We start from the raw sequence: 16,873 nt of genomic DNA, 5'->3' as shown, positions 1-16,873 counted from the left end.
GACCGGATTGTTGAGGCGAAGATGAAGCCATAACGTTTGAAACTTTTTTTTACACTGTTACTATTAGCTGGGTACCTGACCTGCTCCTGCTAGACTGCAGGAGCAGGGGTTTTAATCCAATGCTGTACTTTTGCTATTGGCCAGGATTAAAGCCCAGGAGCAAGCCCTGTTAATTTACAGCACTTGGTACCTAAAGGCTTAAAGGGGTTGTCTCGCGGCAGCAAGTGGGGTTATACACTTCTGTATGGCCATATTAATGCACTTTGTAATATACATCGTGCATTAAATATGAGCCATACAGAAGTTATTCACTTACCTGCCCCATTGCTAGCATCCCCGTCTCCATGGATCCGTCTAATTCTGATGTCTTCTTGCTTTTTTAGACGCGCTTGCGCTGTGCGGTCTTCTCCCTGGTGAATGGGGCCGCTCGTGCCGGAGAGCTGGTCATCGTAGCTCCGCCCTGTCACGTGTGCCGATTCCAGCTAATCAGGAGGCTGGAATTGGCAATGGACCGCACAGAGCCCACGGTGCACCATGAGAAAGGACCCGCGGTGCATCGTGAGTGAAGATCCCGGCAGCCATCTTGGTGAAAGAAGAAGAAGGAAGACGTCGCAGAGCGGGGATTCGGGTAAGTAATATGTTTTGTTTTTTTTTTAACACATCCCTTGGGGTTGTCCTGCGCCAAACGGGGGGCCTATGGAAAAAAAAAAACCTGTTTCGGCGCTAGACAACCCCTTTAAAAATAGACAAATCGCAGGTTCCCAATGGCATACATCTCCAGGTTCTAAGGGAATTAGGTAATTATTAGACAGACCATTTTTTCTTATATTTAAGGACTCTATAGCGACTGGGCCTATTCCAATGGGTTGGAACATCACAAATGTGGTACCAATATTCAAAAAGTAGTGAAAAAGTGAACCTAGAAGCTACAAGCCGGCAAGTTTTACTTCTATTGTGGGTAAAATGTTTGAAGGGTTTTTAAGACATGTTATAGTGGAGTAACTCAAGGAGAATGGCTGTATAACTCCATATAAGCATAGGTGTAAGAGGTGTTTTTCCTGTCAAAGCATTCTGATCAGCTTCTACAAGGAGGTAAGTTCTAGACTGGATGGGGGAGAGTCACTGGATCTTGTGTATCTGGACTTTTCCAAAGCATTTGATACCGTGCTTCATAAATGATTGGTATATAAAATGAGAATGCTTGGTCTGGTCGATAATGTATGCGAGTAGGTAAGTAGCTGACTGAGTAAGAAAGCTGCATAGGGTGGTTATAAGTGGTACATACTCTGATTGGAACACCATTAATAGTGGGGTACCACAGGGGGCAACACTGGGCCCTATTGTTTTTAATATATTTATTAATGACCTGGTAGATGAATTGCACAGCAACATATCAACCTTTGCAGATGATATAAGACTGTGTAAAGTAATTAACACAAGAGAGAACAAGTTGAAGGCTTGGACATAAAAGTGGCAAATGAAGTTTAACACTGATAAATGTAAGGCTATGTGCATGGGCAGGGGAAATACAAGTCACCATTACACACTAAATGGGAAACCACTGGGTAACACTGACATGAAAAGAACCTGGAGATTTTAATTAACTGTAAACTTAACTGGAACAACTAATGTCAGGTAGCTGCTGCCAAGGTAAATAGATCATTGCACACATTAAAAGTGGTCCAGGGGCATATGAAGGGAATATTTTTCTTCCTCTTTGCAGGTCATTGGTCAGACCACACATGGAATATTGTGGACAGTTTTGTTTTCACATCAGCAGTTAAGAAGGATATATCAGAGCTTGAGCGGGCAACAGAAGTAAAAAATGGAATGGTTGGACTACAATACCCAGAGAGGTTATCGAAATTGGAGTTATTTAGTTTAGAAAAAAGATGGCTATTCACTGAGACAGTAGGGTTCTAGTATTGTATAGATTAATTCACTGAATTTTCTAGTGGGTCCTTTTCAGTGAATTAGAAAAAAGATGGCAACCTAATAACTATGTATAAATATATGAGGGGACAATACAGAGATGTGTCCCATCATCTATTTATACCCAGGACTGTGACTAACAAGGGGGCATCCTCTACGTCTAGAGGAAAGAAAGTTTATACACCAACATAGAGGGGGTTCTTTACTGTAACAGTAGTGAGTCTATGGAAATCTCTGCCTGAGGACATGGAGATGACTAATTGGATTAAAGAGTTTAAAATTGGCTGGAATGTCTTTCTTGAGCATTACAATATTGCATGCTATAGTGACTCATTACTTCAGAAGGGTCGTTAAACTATGGATTATTCTGATTGCCAGACTTGGAGTCGGGAAGGCATTTTTTTCCCTTAAAGCCTTGGTCAGACGAGCGTTTTTTCCTGCGCATGAATAGGCACGCAAGAAGATTGCCTCTCGCATGTGGGAAAAAAAAAATCACACGACTGGTTGAATTCCAGCTATTTGAACAAGCCCGTCCACACTATCAGAGGCGCTTGGGGTGTGTTTTCCAGCTCCCATAGGAGTCTATGGAAAGCCCGCTCCAAAGATAGAACAGGACCTATCTTTGCGCAAACCACAGACCTTTAGATACATGTCCAATCTTTGGCAGGTGCAAGTATTTTGTGCCTCTAAAAAACGTACATGTGAGCACTTACATAGGAAAGCATTGGTTCTAATAGACGCAATTGTTTTGCGTGCTTATTCATGCACAGAAAAAATGCTCGTCTGACTGAGGTCTAAATGAGGGCAGTTGGCTTTTACCTCCCTGGGGCTTTTTGCCTTCCTCTAAATCAACATTGTGGGGTAATAGGCTTAACTGGAAGGACATATGTCTTTTTTCAGCCTAACATACTATGTTACTATATTAGGCTGCATTCCCACGAACGTATATCAGCCCGGTTTTCACACCGAGCCGATATACGTTGTCCTCATCTGCAGGGGGAGAGGATGGAAGAGCCAGGAGCAGGAACTGAGCTCCTGCCCCCTCTCTGCCTCCTCTCCGCCCCTCTGCACAATTTGCAATGAAAGGAGGCAGGACGGGGCCCGGGCTAAGTTCTGAGAATTAGCCCCGCCCCCGTTCCACCTCTCCCCATTGCAAATAGTGCAGAGGGGTGGAGAGGAGGCAGAGAGGGGGCGGGATCTCAGTTCCTGCTCCTGGCTCTTCCATCCTCCCCCCCCCCCTGCAGATGAGGACAACATATATCGGCTCGGCGTGAAAACTGAGCCGATATACGTTTGTGGGAATGCACCCTTAGAGGGGAAGAATTAACAGGGTTGGTAATTTAACTGACTATAGTAGCTCAATTTGACTAATAATGAAAATGTGGTTACATCCCAAATTTTCGCTGTGTTTTTTTCCCACCAAAGGTTTTTCTTGATTGATATAGTTTCACTGTGGGGCGGTCTTAAAATTTTCTCAGATGACTAAACAACATGCACAATGATACACAATCATTTTTTTTTTAGCAATTAGCATATTTAATAGTTTAATTACCTTCTTTAAAAATCAATTTTACACAATATGACGGCCAACCTGAGCTTTTTGACCTAAATAGTAGAACATTTGCAGCATTTTGCTACTGTGGCAAACACAATCTACGTTTCTGATAATAATTGTATCAAAAATATACTTTTCATATTATTTGCTTAGAAAATGGTTATGGCTCAGCAACGGAAATTTTCATCTCTGCATGTGTTGACCCTTTTTCCTACAATCCAGAGTAGTATCTGATTGAGAGTAGTAATTAAATAAAAGATGCCCCTTATTAAACATAAAAAATACAGGACATCAAAGCCTCTGCAATAAGAGAGCTAACAATTGCAAATCCTGTCATGTCTGTGAGAACCGCAGGAATTATCTTGTTATCAATTTAATAATAGAACACAGAAGTAAATAATGCCAGCCACTGACATCAGTAACACTGTTGCCTCTTGGGAAATCCAAGTCTGTAGAATCTGTCAATCCAGATGGATATGGACATATTAAGGTAGCACCGAAAGAATGGATTTATAGACTGAAGGTACATTGTTTAATAAGAAGATTCTGCATAGTGATAAAGACTAGTAATTCAGAATGGCTTGACATACCTGACCTGTATTCTTTCTCATTTTATACACCCCCCACTCCTTCTCTTGTATGAATAATTTAATCAAACATTAACCTTTTAGCCTGTGTGTTATTTTTTAACCGACAATCTGTGCATGGAATACTCAATCGAAAAATTAACCACAGGAACAATTCACCTTCCGGTTGCAGTAAAATTAAGCCTATTGTTTACATAACAAACTTAGAGTTTGTGTATTTTAAACAGATATTTAGCATTCAATTTAAACCAGTACTGATGCATTAAAGGGGCTATCCAGGCTTTACAAAATGATGTAACAGACCCAAAAATAAATGTCTACGACAGGACTGCAGAAATGTATCATTAAAAAATTGTTTATTGAGAATTCCAAATATAATAAAAGCATTAAAAAAACAAAACATAAAAGAAATCAATCAAAGAAATACATCAGCTCTGGTCACACATATAAGAAGTTCCCAAAGAGAGTCATGCTTATTAGAGATGAGCGAACATACTCGTTTCGAGTACTTACGCACCCGAGTACCGCCATTTTCGAGTACTTCAGTACTCGGGTGAAAAGATTCGGGGGGCGTCGGGGGGCGGGGAGAGGCGTGGTGGTGCGGGGGGTAGCAGCGGGGAACAGGGGGGAGCCCTCTCTCTCTCCCTCCCCCCCCCCCACTCCCCACTGCTACCCCCCGTGCCGCCACGGCGCCCCCCGAATTTTTTCGCCCGAGTACGGAAGTACTCGGAAATCGCGGTATTCGGGCGAAAAAGGGGCGTGGCCGAGCACGTTCGCTCATCTCTAATGCTTATATAAACCTACAAGAGGCACAAGCAATCTCAATATCATGCATATAGTTAAGTGTTACCACGTGACCGAGGATCTGGAAATCTCTGCGCCCCCGACACGCACGTTTCACCCTTAGCTTATGATGATGTATTTCCCTTGTATTGATTCTGCATTTCCTTTATTTTCTGTTTTTTTTAATGGTTTTAATATATTTGTAATTCTCAATTTTTTAATGATAAATGTCTGCAGCCCTGTCTTGGACATTTGTTTTTGGGTCACATGGTTTGCTTGTCTCACTTGCCAGCAGTACTTTTACTTTCTTTGCTTTCACCTGTACTTGTCTGATGGGTTTCCTTTTTTTTGCATAGCATTACTTGCTATGTGCAACAAGCTATTGAAACCTTCCCCCAGTACTTTATGTTGGTCATGAAGAGTATGTGTACCAAGTATGGTCCAGCAAGGTATGTAGGAGCCTATGAAGAGCAAACAAACACATTTTCACTCTATATATATAAAATGTGTTTAGATAGATAGATAGATAGATAGATAGATAGATAGATAGATAGATAGATACACTCACATGGGTGTTTTGAATACTACAGGTTTGTCCAGATCAATTCAAGGGGACAAGTCTATAGTACTAAGAATGACTGGTATTAAAAACATATGGCATTCTGAGCACTCACAAGTATGTGCTCAGATCTTAACATTGAAGAAGCTGCAGCATTTGCACAAGCATCACTGCCCTATGAATCAGCTCATTAGCAGGGTCCCGAGTAGTGGACTTCCACCAAAAATATATATTAATTGACTATCTTGAGGATAAACCATCAATTTTTAAAGCTTAGAAAACCCCTTAAAGGGGTTGTCCCGAGGCAGCAAGTGGGTCTATACACTTCTGCATGGCCATAATAATGCACTTTGTAATGTACATTGTGCATTAATTATGAGCCATACAGAAGTTATAAAAAGTTTTATACTTACCTGCTCCGTTGCTGGCGTCCTCGTCTCCATGGTGCCGACTAATTTTCGCCCTCCGATGGCCAAATTAGCCGCGCTTGCGCCGTCCGGGTCTTCTCCTCTTCTCTATGGGGCTCCGTGTAGCTCCGTGTAGCTCCGCCCCGTCACGTGCCGATTCCAGCCAATCAGGAGGCTGGAATCGGCAATGGACCGCACAGAAGCCCTGCGGTCCATGAAGACAGAGGATCCCGGCGGCCATCTTCAGCAGGTGAGTATGAAGACGCCGGACCGCCGGGATTCAGGTAAGCGCTGTGCGGGTGGTTTTTTTAACCCCTGCATCGGGGTTGTCTCGCGCCGAACGGGGGGGGGGGGGGTTTAAAAAAAAAAAAAAAACGTTTCGGCGCGGGACATCTCCTTTAAATGCTACCCAAGTATCACAGTGTCACTCTTTCAGCACAATCAGTAAAACCAAGTGGGCCAGTTTGGAGATAGTGAGGTGCTTGTCATTGATCTCCTTTCTAGAAAGTCTTTTGATTATGTTAAACTTTCCATAGTTGATTACAGTCTACTAACAATAATAAAGGGCCCATTTACACGCAAAGATATTCATTCAAAAGATAGGTTTTGAGGGATTGTTTTGCATAAGCTGCTAATAGACAGTAATGTTCATTAGCATCTTATCACCTTCAATTGCATGTTAATTAGCCTCCAGAAGCTGTATGTAGAGAACAGCAGGTGGTCTGTTCTCTGCATACAGCTCTATTATTCTGCCATAGGGCTGCCATGTGCTTTCTCCTGAATACAATGTAATCAGCACTCCCTTTGAGAATTCAGCACCATGGATAGCAAGTACAGCATGTGGCTTGTGTTACCTTTACTCCAGCTGAACGATGGATTTTATGCTCACCTAAAAATCATCATTGATCTGAAGAGTAAAAGATGGGAGCATTTACACACAATGATTATCGCTCAAACGATTGCTTTTGAGCAAATGTTGAGCGATAATTGTGTATAAATGGGACTTAACCCTTTACATTCAATCTAGAAGCCAGTAGAGACCGCTGTTACCTTTTTAAAACAATGGTGGGCCTCTTTGTCTACAGCTGCTTAGGATGAACATATGTCATGCGTGTGTACTCTACGCCAATAAGTCATATCATTAAAATCACCGACAGATAAAATGAATGACACATGGCGAGTGGTGAGATATATTAGGCAGCACATGGACTGACAGCTTTTGAATTTTTTGTGATATAAACCGAAAAAAATTGCAATTGTAAAGATCTGAACTTTGACAAGGACAAAATTGTGATAACTAGATGACTAGATAAAATAATACCCAAAAGAGAAGGCCTTGGGGAGTTTTCCAATTATACAGTGGTAACTACCAAAGGGGTCCCAGGAAAACAAGGTTTATCAATTTACGTGGAAAGTTAAGTCTGGCCCAATCCCACAAATTGCTGAAAAAGCTAACACTGGCAATGATAGAAAGGTATGAGAACACACAATGCATTACAGCTTGCTGTGCACATGGCTGCGTAGCTGCAGACCAGTCAGAATGCTCATGTTGATCCGCGTTTAGCATCAAAAGTGCTTGCAATTAGATGGTCATGAAGCAATGTAAGAAAGTGGTCTCGCGTGATGAATTACATTTTCTTTTACATCATATGGATGGCTGGGTGTATGTACTTCACTTAGAGATTTGGGGACAAGGCAAGCCAGCAAAGGTAGTGTGATGTGTATTAAATGTTCTGCTGGGAAACTTTGGGTCTTCTCATTCATCTCTTTAGTAATGCTAAGGTGGGTGGTACATGTTGCTTAGACATATACCACCTATATAAACATTACTGAAGTCTCAGTATACCCTTTCATGGCAGCGGTATTCCCTAATGGCAGTCCCCTCTTCAAGCAGGATAATTTGTCCTGCCATACTGCAAAAATTGTTCAGGAATTGTTTGAGGAAAATTTCAAAGAGTTCGAGGTGTTGCCTTGGCCTCCAAATTCTTCACACCTCTAGCCAATTGAGCATCTATGGGACATCATAAAAAGACAAATGCAATCCATAGAGCCACACTACACAATCTACAGGACTTAAAGGATCTGCTGTTGATGTAAGGGTGATATGGAGTGTTTTCCCTCCAAAGATGTTTGGATCAACTATAACCTATTTTCTTGTATTTTGACCTGTTGTCTGTCTTCCCTGTTTGTCACAGGTTTCAGTCAAGAGTTATAGGGGTTTCCTGGGAGTAACATATCCATAGCATATCTTCAGGTCATCAAAAGTTGATTGATAGGGGTCTGCCATTCTGACGATCAGTTGATTGAAGTCATAGCAATGCTCAGGTGAGCACTGCTGTCACTACAGTTCATAGCCCCTTAAAACAAGTCTGTTACAATCACTCAGGTACTGAATAGGTGGGCAATGTGAAGGCAAATGCAAATGTACCTCTGTTTCACCTTAAATTGTTAATGTGCCTCAACAATTTTTTTATGCATGTTACATGCTTATCAGTTGCAAGTTGCCTAATAGGCAAACCATTTCCTCTGACTGGTCAGGGTCTCCATTCATTTCTCACTGGAGTGCTTGTGCTCTGTCGGACATTTTCAACTCTTCCCGGCAGCTGAAGACGACTCAATATTGCACTATATGGGCCGTCTTTAGTTACCAGAAGGAACCAAAAACGGTCAACAAGTGCTTCAGATTGCAGGTTCTCTTTAAATACACACTCAAGATTACCTAAGCAGGTTTGACACTTCCTGCTACTCCACATATCAAAGAAACCAAGGTGATACATACCTGGCTTTTGTAGCCATACCTCCATGCCCATTTATTTAATAGATGTAAGAGGAATGGAGTGGCCTTTATTACAAATAAGAAGACCTCAAAGGTAGTAGAAAGTTTTAGAAAATCAGTGACCTTATCATAGCCATATAGATATGTGGTAAGCAAGTGAACATCTCAGTCTTACAGGTCTGCCCCAACGATGGATGCCGATGAGGAAACCATTGAAGGTTTTTATGCCAAAGCCTAGAAAACTCTAAACAAAGTGCCAAAGGGGTACATCATTTATATTATGGGCGACTTCAATTCCAAAGGTGGTAGCCAGTCAGAAGCAGTCATCACAGGAAGATTCGGGCTTGGTGAAATAAATTAAGCCGGTAATCTCCTAGTACAGTTCTGCCAATAAAATCAGCCCAGGATAACAAACACATGGTTTAGGCAACCTAAACACTGACTGTACATGTGGACATCTCCCAATGGCCTCCATTGAAATCAGATTGATTACATCCTGCGTAATCAATCATTGAAATAAAAACCTTACCTGGTGCCAACTGCGGCTCAGGTCATGAAGTCCTTGCAGCTAAGGTTAAGATTAAATTCTGTAGCATTAACAAAGGCACTCTATTGAGAAAATTCAACACCTCTAAAATCCTCCTTTCATACAGTATTGTGGTGAAAAACAAATTAGAATGGCTTAACACATCAGAAAAGCATCCAAAGGAATTATAGTACGAAATAGAGTCCATGGTTTTTGAAACAGCCAGTAAGCATCTCACCTATAAGAAACAGAAAAATTATGCTATTGATTGTCCAAGTAAACCCTCAGAATAGTCGATAAAAAATAGCAACAAAGGTGGCCATCAACAAACACGAAGTTTGACAACTAAATGCCGATTTTCAGCGAGCAGCAAGGAAAGACAAGGAAATGGACTGGAATGAGCATTGCTAACAACTCAAAGCAGAAACCATGAAAGACCATATCTGAGGCTTATTCTCATAGGTCAAAATAGACCAAAAACCTTTCATGGCACACAATGACACAATCAAAGTCAAAAATGGGAAGGAACTGAATGACCAACAGAGTATCAAGTGTAGGTGAAGGGAATATGCAGTGCAACTATATGCCTGCAAAAACAAACCTGGACTATTGCGTGAGATGGAGCCAGTGGACTTGTAGCCCCCCATTATGAAATCATAAGTCATTATGGCAATGAAACAACTAGCCAAAAATAAAGTACCAGGCATAGATAACATACCAGTAGAGCTATTGTTGCCAGTACCAGTGAAAACCATCATGGTGCTGTGCCAAGCAGTATGGGCATCCACACAATGGCCACAGGACTACAAAAGATCTGTCTTCATCCCTCTGCCAAAGAAAGACAAATCTTGAAATTACTCCAACTACCGAACAATTGTCATAATTCCGCAAGCAAGCACCTTCTCAAAATCATACAGGAAAGACTGAGATCAGTTGTCAAAATGTCACTTCCTGATGCACAGGCAGAATTCCAGCAAGGACATGGCACCGGCAACCATATTGCAAACCTGTGATGGACCATGGAAAAAGCTTAAAAATATCAAAAGAATATCTACATGTGCTTCATTGACTACATCAAGGCCTTTGACTGCATCAACCATGACAAGCTATGGCATGCCCTACAAGAGCTGGGCATATCAGCACATCTAGTCAAGCTAATAAAATCACTTTATACCAATCAAGTAGCCACTATGAGAACACAGTATTGGGACACATACTGGCTTGGGATTGACAAAGGTGTCCAACTGGGCTCCATCCTCTCACCCTTCTTGTTTAACCTATATGCAGAAGTGATCATGCGGAAAATGGACCTAGACAAATTGGAAACCAGGGTAAAAATAGGTGACAGAATCAGAATAGCAACTAAACACAGGATAGTGCAAACCACCATTTTTCCCATAGCCATGTATGAATGTGAACGCTGGATTGTGAAAAAGGCTGATGGAAGGATGATTGGTGCACTTGAGCTGTGGTGCTGGTGAAAGCTGCTGTGTATGCCCTGGACGGCAAGAGTAACAAACAGAGAAGTCCTGAATCGTATAAGACCCAATGTATCACTGGAGGCCAAGATGACTGGACTCAGGCTCACGTATTTTGGCCATGTCATGCGAGCAGAGTCGTTAGAAACATCTACCGTATATACCGGCGTATAAGACGACTTTTGAACCCCAAAAAATCTGCTCTGAAGTCGGGGGTCGTCTTATGCGCCGGTAATACAAAAAAAAGAAAGTGTCAAAAAAAAAAATCATTACTCACCTCACTGGGCGTTCTGCGGCGCTACTGCAGGCTGTTGCTCCCTCCTGGTTCCAGGCAGAGCATTGCTTTCTGAACACGGGGCTTGAAATCCCCGCCTCCAGAAAGCTAATACTGTGATTAGCTAACACACGCCGTCAGCCAATCACAGCCATTCAATGACATCATTGAATGGCTGTGATTGGCTGAAGCCACGTGTGTTTTAGCCAATCACAGCTTTCAATGATGTCATTGAATGGCTGTGATTGGCTGACGGCGTGTGTTAGCTAATCACAGTATTAGCTTTCTGGAGGAGGGGATTTCAAGCCCCGCATTCAGAAAGCAATGCTCTGCCGGGGACCAGGAGGGAGCGACATCCTGCAGCAGCGCCGCAGAACGCTGGGGGAGGTGAGCAATGATTTTTTTTTTTGCTCCGCTGTATTCCCGGCATATAAGGTGACAGTGGGGGGGTCGTCTTATACGCCCCGTCGTCTTATACGCCGGAATATACGGTATAATGCTTGGACAGATTAGTAGCAAAGGAAGACCTGGTCGCGAAAGAACACGATGTCCGATACTGTCAGAGCTGATACTGCCATAGATATCAACCAACTCAAGGAAGCAGCACAAAACCGAAAAACATGGAGGGAACTTGCTTTAGGGTTGCTGAGGGAATGACTAAACAGATAACAACAACATATATATGCCGTATATATATATATATATATATATATATATATATATATATATATATATATATATATATATTTATATTTAGGGTTCAGTTTCTGAACAGCAACAAACAGTCAGGCAAACTTGATAGAATGATTGAACATACAAGCTGCAGTACTAAACCAAACACAGCTATTTTAGCACTCTGCACAGGATACAAATCATTATTGTTAATGCACAGAACATTACAAATGGTGTATAACCTCCTTCTATTATGGTTTAATTGCGGAATTGATGCTACTTCTGCAGTCGTATGCATACTACACACCGTTTCAGCCGTGCTATTTATAATGCTGCTGTAGCTTGAACGTTTTAAATAATTCAGAAAACACTAATTTTCTCTTTCATTTTCCAGGAAATCACAGTTGGCTGTAATTTCATTGAAGTTCCTCCATGCCCTCATACAGAACCCAGAATTATAACATGGCAATTATAAACTACATAGGACAGTGATGTGTTTACTACAGATGAGCCAACATTTTTAAATTGTAAACCTCAATTATTCTTCAAAATTGTGAATCTTGTTGTAAATGTTGAACCTAGTGAATTGATTTTACCATTTTTAATATTTCCTATGGCAGTCAATTACAGGATGTGCCAGTTTAGAGAAGTTTTTACTGCTGGGAAACAAGCTGATATTATCTCATATTATTTATCTTAGAAACAACCTAAGAAAAGCAAAAAGTTCTTTTTTTTAGCCAAAATCAAGGCATGCACCCAACCCTGAAATCTTTCCTGGCGTATCCACGGCCTCAGCACCTGTTCGTCTAGCACCTGGGGGATGTATAGCAAAATGATTCTCTTCTATTCTAATCTTACTGGAAACAAAATTGGTTGATTTGACTACAAAACTGTTCATAACAATTCAGACCACAGCAAAATTAATGAAATATTCTGGGATTATTTCTCTATTGCTTTAGACTTAATTAAAATGTACTTAACTTTTCCAACAATCTATGCTCATCTAATAGCCTGTGTGGGTCTCATCAATCTTATAATATAATTTCATACATTGTTTTATTTTACGCTGTAAATTAAGGCTAAAGTGCAGCCCCTCTGCAATCCACTGCTTGTTGTTAGCCATTCAGCTTCCCTAGCAACTAGGACTGTAGGATATCTTTTTGGCTGTGGAGGAGGGACAACATTCAGATGTCAAAAATAGTAAACCATTCCAGCTCACTGGTAATACAGTCATAGACTTTTTCCCTAGAAACTGTGCCACATCTATTTTTTTGCTGTTTCTAGTATTACACATCACCAATATTCAAGTGATTGGCACTAAACTGCAATATTAGATATTGCTAGTAGATAAGACTTAGGCCTTAGTCAGACGGGCGTTTTTTGCCGCGATTTGCGGATCGCATGACGGATGCGCATCCGCAAATCGCGTGACCGGTGCGCGCAAGTCGCCCGCAAATCGCCCGAAAATCTGCTCCTAGCCGCGTTTCATTAGAAACGGGCCGGAGCTGTCCAGCGCATTGCATTCAATGGAGACGGCAATACAGCCGTCTCCATTGAAAGCAATGCGCTGCGGGCGAGCCCGGGATGAATTGTCGGTAAGGGCTTAAATATATAAGCCCTTACCTGCAATCCATCCTAAAATGTGTTAAAATAAAAAAAAATTGCATTCTCACCTTCTGCCTGCAGCTCCGGGCAGCCGTCCTGCAGTGGGTGTGAAGGGGGTGTGAGTCAGACCTGCCCCCTGATAGGCTCAGCGCTGAGCCAATCAGAGGCATGCCTCACTCACACCCATTCATGAATTCATGAATGGATGTGAGTCAGACCTGCCCCTGATTGGCTCAGCGCTGAGAGGCAGCAGTCACTCACCCATTCATGAATTCATGAATGGGTGTGTGAGTGAAACCGGCCTCTGATTGGTCAGGCTGTGACCAATCAGAGCAGATCATTCAGCAGGCGGGGATTTTAAAGCCCCGCCGGCTGAATAGTGCCGAGAAGCAGTTCAGGAGAACTGACAGCGGCCGCGGCTGGACTCCGGCTGCAGCGGAAAGGTGAGTATACAATTTTTTTTAATTTTAACACATTTTAGCATGAATTGCAGGGAAGGGTTTATATATTTAACCCCTTCCCGACAATTAACCCCGCGCACGCTGGCAGCCCATTGCTTTCAATGGAGCGGCTGTATTGCCGCTCCATTGAATTCAATGGGCAAACATCGTTCTTCTCTGCCACAGCTGTTACAGCTGTGGCAGAGAAGAATGATTTGTCTTCTATATGTTCTCAATGGGGTCGGCGCTGCTGCCGCCGGCCCCATTGAGCGCATATACAGAAGCGAACAGGAATCGCAGATCGCAGATAGGTGCTATAATATCGATTTTGTTCTATAATTTTTCGGACGAGCGCATAAAAAGCGCTCATGTGTCCGATACCATTGCGAAGCAATGGTTTTAAAAAATCGCCGGACGCATGCGCATGCGCAAATCGCGGCAAAAAACGCCCGTCTGACTAAGCCCTAACACTGTTTCTAGGAAAAAGAAAACAAAAAAAAGACTATTTTCATTCTTTACCAGCCCATTTTATATGCGTGTCAAGGATAGCTCCATTATGGAGAATGAAGTCAGATGTTGATATCATGATACATTGAGATCTGCCCAGGATAATGAATATGCCGGGGTTTCCCAGTGCAATCGAGTAACAGTATAAGTGATGCAATGGGAAAGTGGCTAGAGTCTAAAGCAAAACTGAGATAATCTCAGAATATTTCTTTAAAAAGGGAACCTGTCATCCCCTTTGAGCACCATCAACTATGTTATGGGGCTCAAAGTTGAGGAAACAGGGAGTCTGGGAAGCTGTGTTTCATACTCACCAGGTGCCTCGATCCAGTGCTGGCATTCACACACAGCTCAACTCTTTTTATCCAGCTCTGAGCACACGTCCCCATTCATTTCTATGGGAGAATACATGCGCACGAATGGGGTACCTTCTAAGAAGGAAACAAGGCTCCCTGAGCTTCCCATGTCCTCACCTTTAGGTCCCATAACGTAGTTTATGGCACTCAAAGGTGATAACAGGTTTCTTTTAAATTTGGTCTGCCATTTCTTATTTAGCATTTTATTTGAACCAGCCAATTAAGTTTCAGGTAAAGTTAGAACTGAAGAGAACCATTTTGCGGTACAGCTTTAAAGGAAATCTGTCAGCAGTATAGCTAATGCAAAACAGTCAATAAGGCTATGTAGGGGTAGAGGTAAATTTAAAAAAGCGCAGCTGCTCCAGAAGGAAAGAGAGATAAAGCGCCGCAGGGCTTTGGGATTTCCCCATAGCAGGGAGAGAGTGGGCTATTAGGGATTAACCCATAACCCCGCTCTCTCTCCCTGCTCCGGGGATCCCCGAGGGATATCCCCATAGTGCACAGAGAGGGGGTGGGGCAAGAGGTCCCTCTAGCCCCCCACTTTGAGCAAAGCCCTCTTACCCTGCTCCCTCTCTCTCCTCGCTATGGGGAAATCCCTTGAGGAACCCAATGCTAGGGAGACAGGTGGAGGGAGTCCCCTGCTACCTCCCGCTGCTGGGACATTTAAAACTTGCTGACCAGAAGCACATTTTAAATGTCCTGTGGTAAACTCCTGTTAGTCCCCCACATAGCCTTATTAACTGTTTTGCATTAGCTGTGCTGCTGACAGATTTCCTTTAAAGATGTAGCGCAAAATGGTTCTCTTCAGTTCTAACTTTACTGGAAACTTAATTGGCTGGTTCAAATAAAAGGGAATACCCATAGACATTGACTAAACCTTCAGGGCTTCCCCTCATCCCTGCAGGGACTAACAGGGGCTTACAGCTGGACATTTAAAATGTGTTTCTGGGTATAGCTGCACCACTGCTGTTTGGCAGAAATCCTAATGACTTCTAATCTACTTTTCCAAGCGTCGGACAGAGCTAAACTCCAGCTCCCATAGGAGTCTATAGAGACTCCTGTGCATGACGCACCAAAGATAGGTCAGGTCATATCTTTTCACACAGCATGGACCTTAGATGCTTGCATTGCAGTCATGCATGCCCTAATTTTTTGCATGTCCAAAATTCCTTCATCTGAATGTTTCTATAGTAAAACCATTGGTTTTATTAGACACGATTATTTCATGCCCCTATTCTGCACAAAAATGAGTCCCAGGTGAATGAGGCCTCAGCCAGCATTTTAAAATCCCCAGCAGTCAAAAAAATTACTTTTTTCCCACCCAAATGTTGCCAACTCAAGTGTTCTGGAGGTAGGCCAACTCCATGAAATGTTCTCTTCTATGCCCATTGAGCTTTTCCACATCTGTGATTGACAGCTGTAGTGTTCAACCAGGATAGCATTACAGCTGTCAATCAGAACTGTGGAGCGGCAAAATGGGCAGAGAGGAGAGCACTTCAGAACACTTGTGGTGGTGATGGTGACACTTACGTGGATCAACGTTCTTTTTCTGACTGCTGGGCTTTCATAAAATACTGGCTAAAGGTATATTTACACTTCTCCTCTTGCCCTTACATAGCACTGCCTTCAGTTTTCCATCTACAAGGCTGCTGATACAGTCCCTTTAAAACCTGCAGCCAGACCTTAATGATGTGCATCTAGCACAAAATTATTCATCAACCAAGGTCAGCCCACAAGGCCCTAAAGTAATATATGCTCTTATTGCAATAAAGTTACATTGCATCACATTGGTGATTGCCTTACAACCTTTCTAGTTTGATAGAGCATTGGAATGGGAGTATGGTTTCTTACACCTCCAATTAACAGCCATCAGTATAGGATCCTGGGTGGAACGACAGTGCCAGACCCTTCACCTTGCTAAATCAAATAAAAAAAGCAAAAGTACAGAAGCTTCAGAAACTTACATGTTGAGGAAAGTCAGCTTTCAACTCAGTAACAGATTTGCACCAATAAGCAGAAGTCTTCTCACTGATAAGTTCAATATTTAAAAAGGATCCTTGTCCGGGGCCGTAGAGGTGGCCAGAGGTGGTTCCACGTATAATTCTTGGCGAAACATTTGTCACTATGTCCTGCAAAAACAAGATTACGTGAATGGTAATTTATAAATTTACATAGTACAGAATATAAATACAGCGGTACAGGAGATGTTCTCCACTGTGTGCCGTGCCGTTTGCTAGTTGACATATGACCTCTATGAGGATATAATGAGTTTTACTCCTGGGCCGTAGAAGTGTATTCACAAGCTTCATAGATCAGTTAGACATCATCGCTATCATTCATGTTGCATGGCAAGCCCGATGGTATCCTCAAGGGAATATCAGTCAAAGGTGATTTGACTACTAATGAAGTTCAGCATTGT

The 16,873-nt window shown here is 42.4% G+C and overlaps 1 protein-coding gene across 1 annotated transcript in view; it reads right to left on the bottom strand.

Annotated features, from left to right (window-relative positions):
• The window catches only part of DPYD (dihydropyrimidine dehydrogenase), a 1,260,313-nt gene that overhangs the window by 372,349 nt on the left and 871,091 nt on the right, over window positions 1-16,873 (bottom strand). The window contains exon 14 of the mRNA XM_066597377.1: window positions 16,419-16,583. Coding sequence (XP_066453474.1) covers window positions 16,419-16,583 — 165 coding nt within the window. The remainder of the gene's footprint in view (window positions 1-16,418; window positions 16,584-16,873) is intronic.

The sequence above is a fragment of the Eleutherodactylus coqui genome, chromosome 3 (genome assembly GCF_035609145.1).
Source record: "Eleutherodactylus coqui strain aEleCoq1 chromosome 3, aEleCoq1.hap1, whole genome shotgun sequence".
NCBI lineage: Eukaryota > Metazoa > Chordata > Amphibia > Anura > Eleutherodactylidae > Eleutherodactylus > Eleutherodactylus coqui.
The sequence above is the reverse complement of the archived record's forward strand: the minus strand, read 5'-3'. Positions and strand labels throughout refer to the sequence as shown.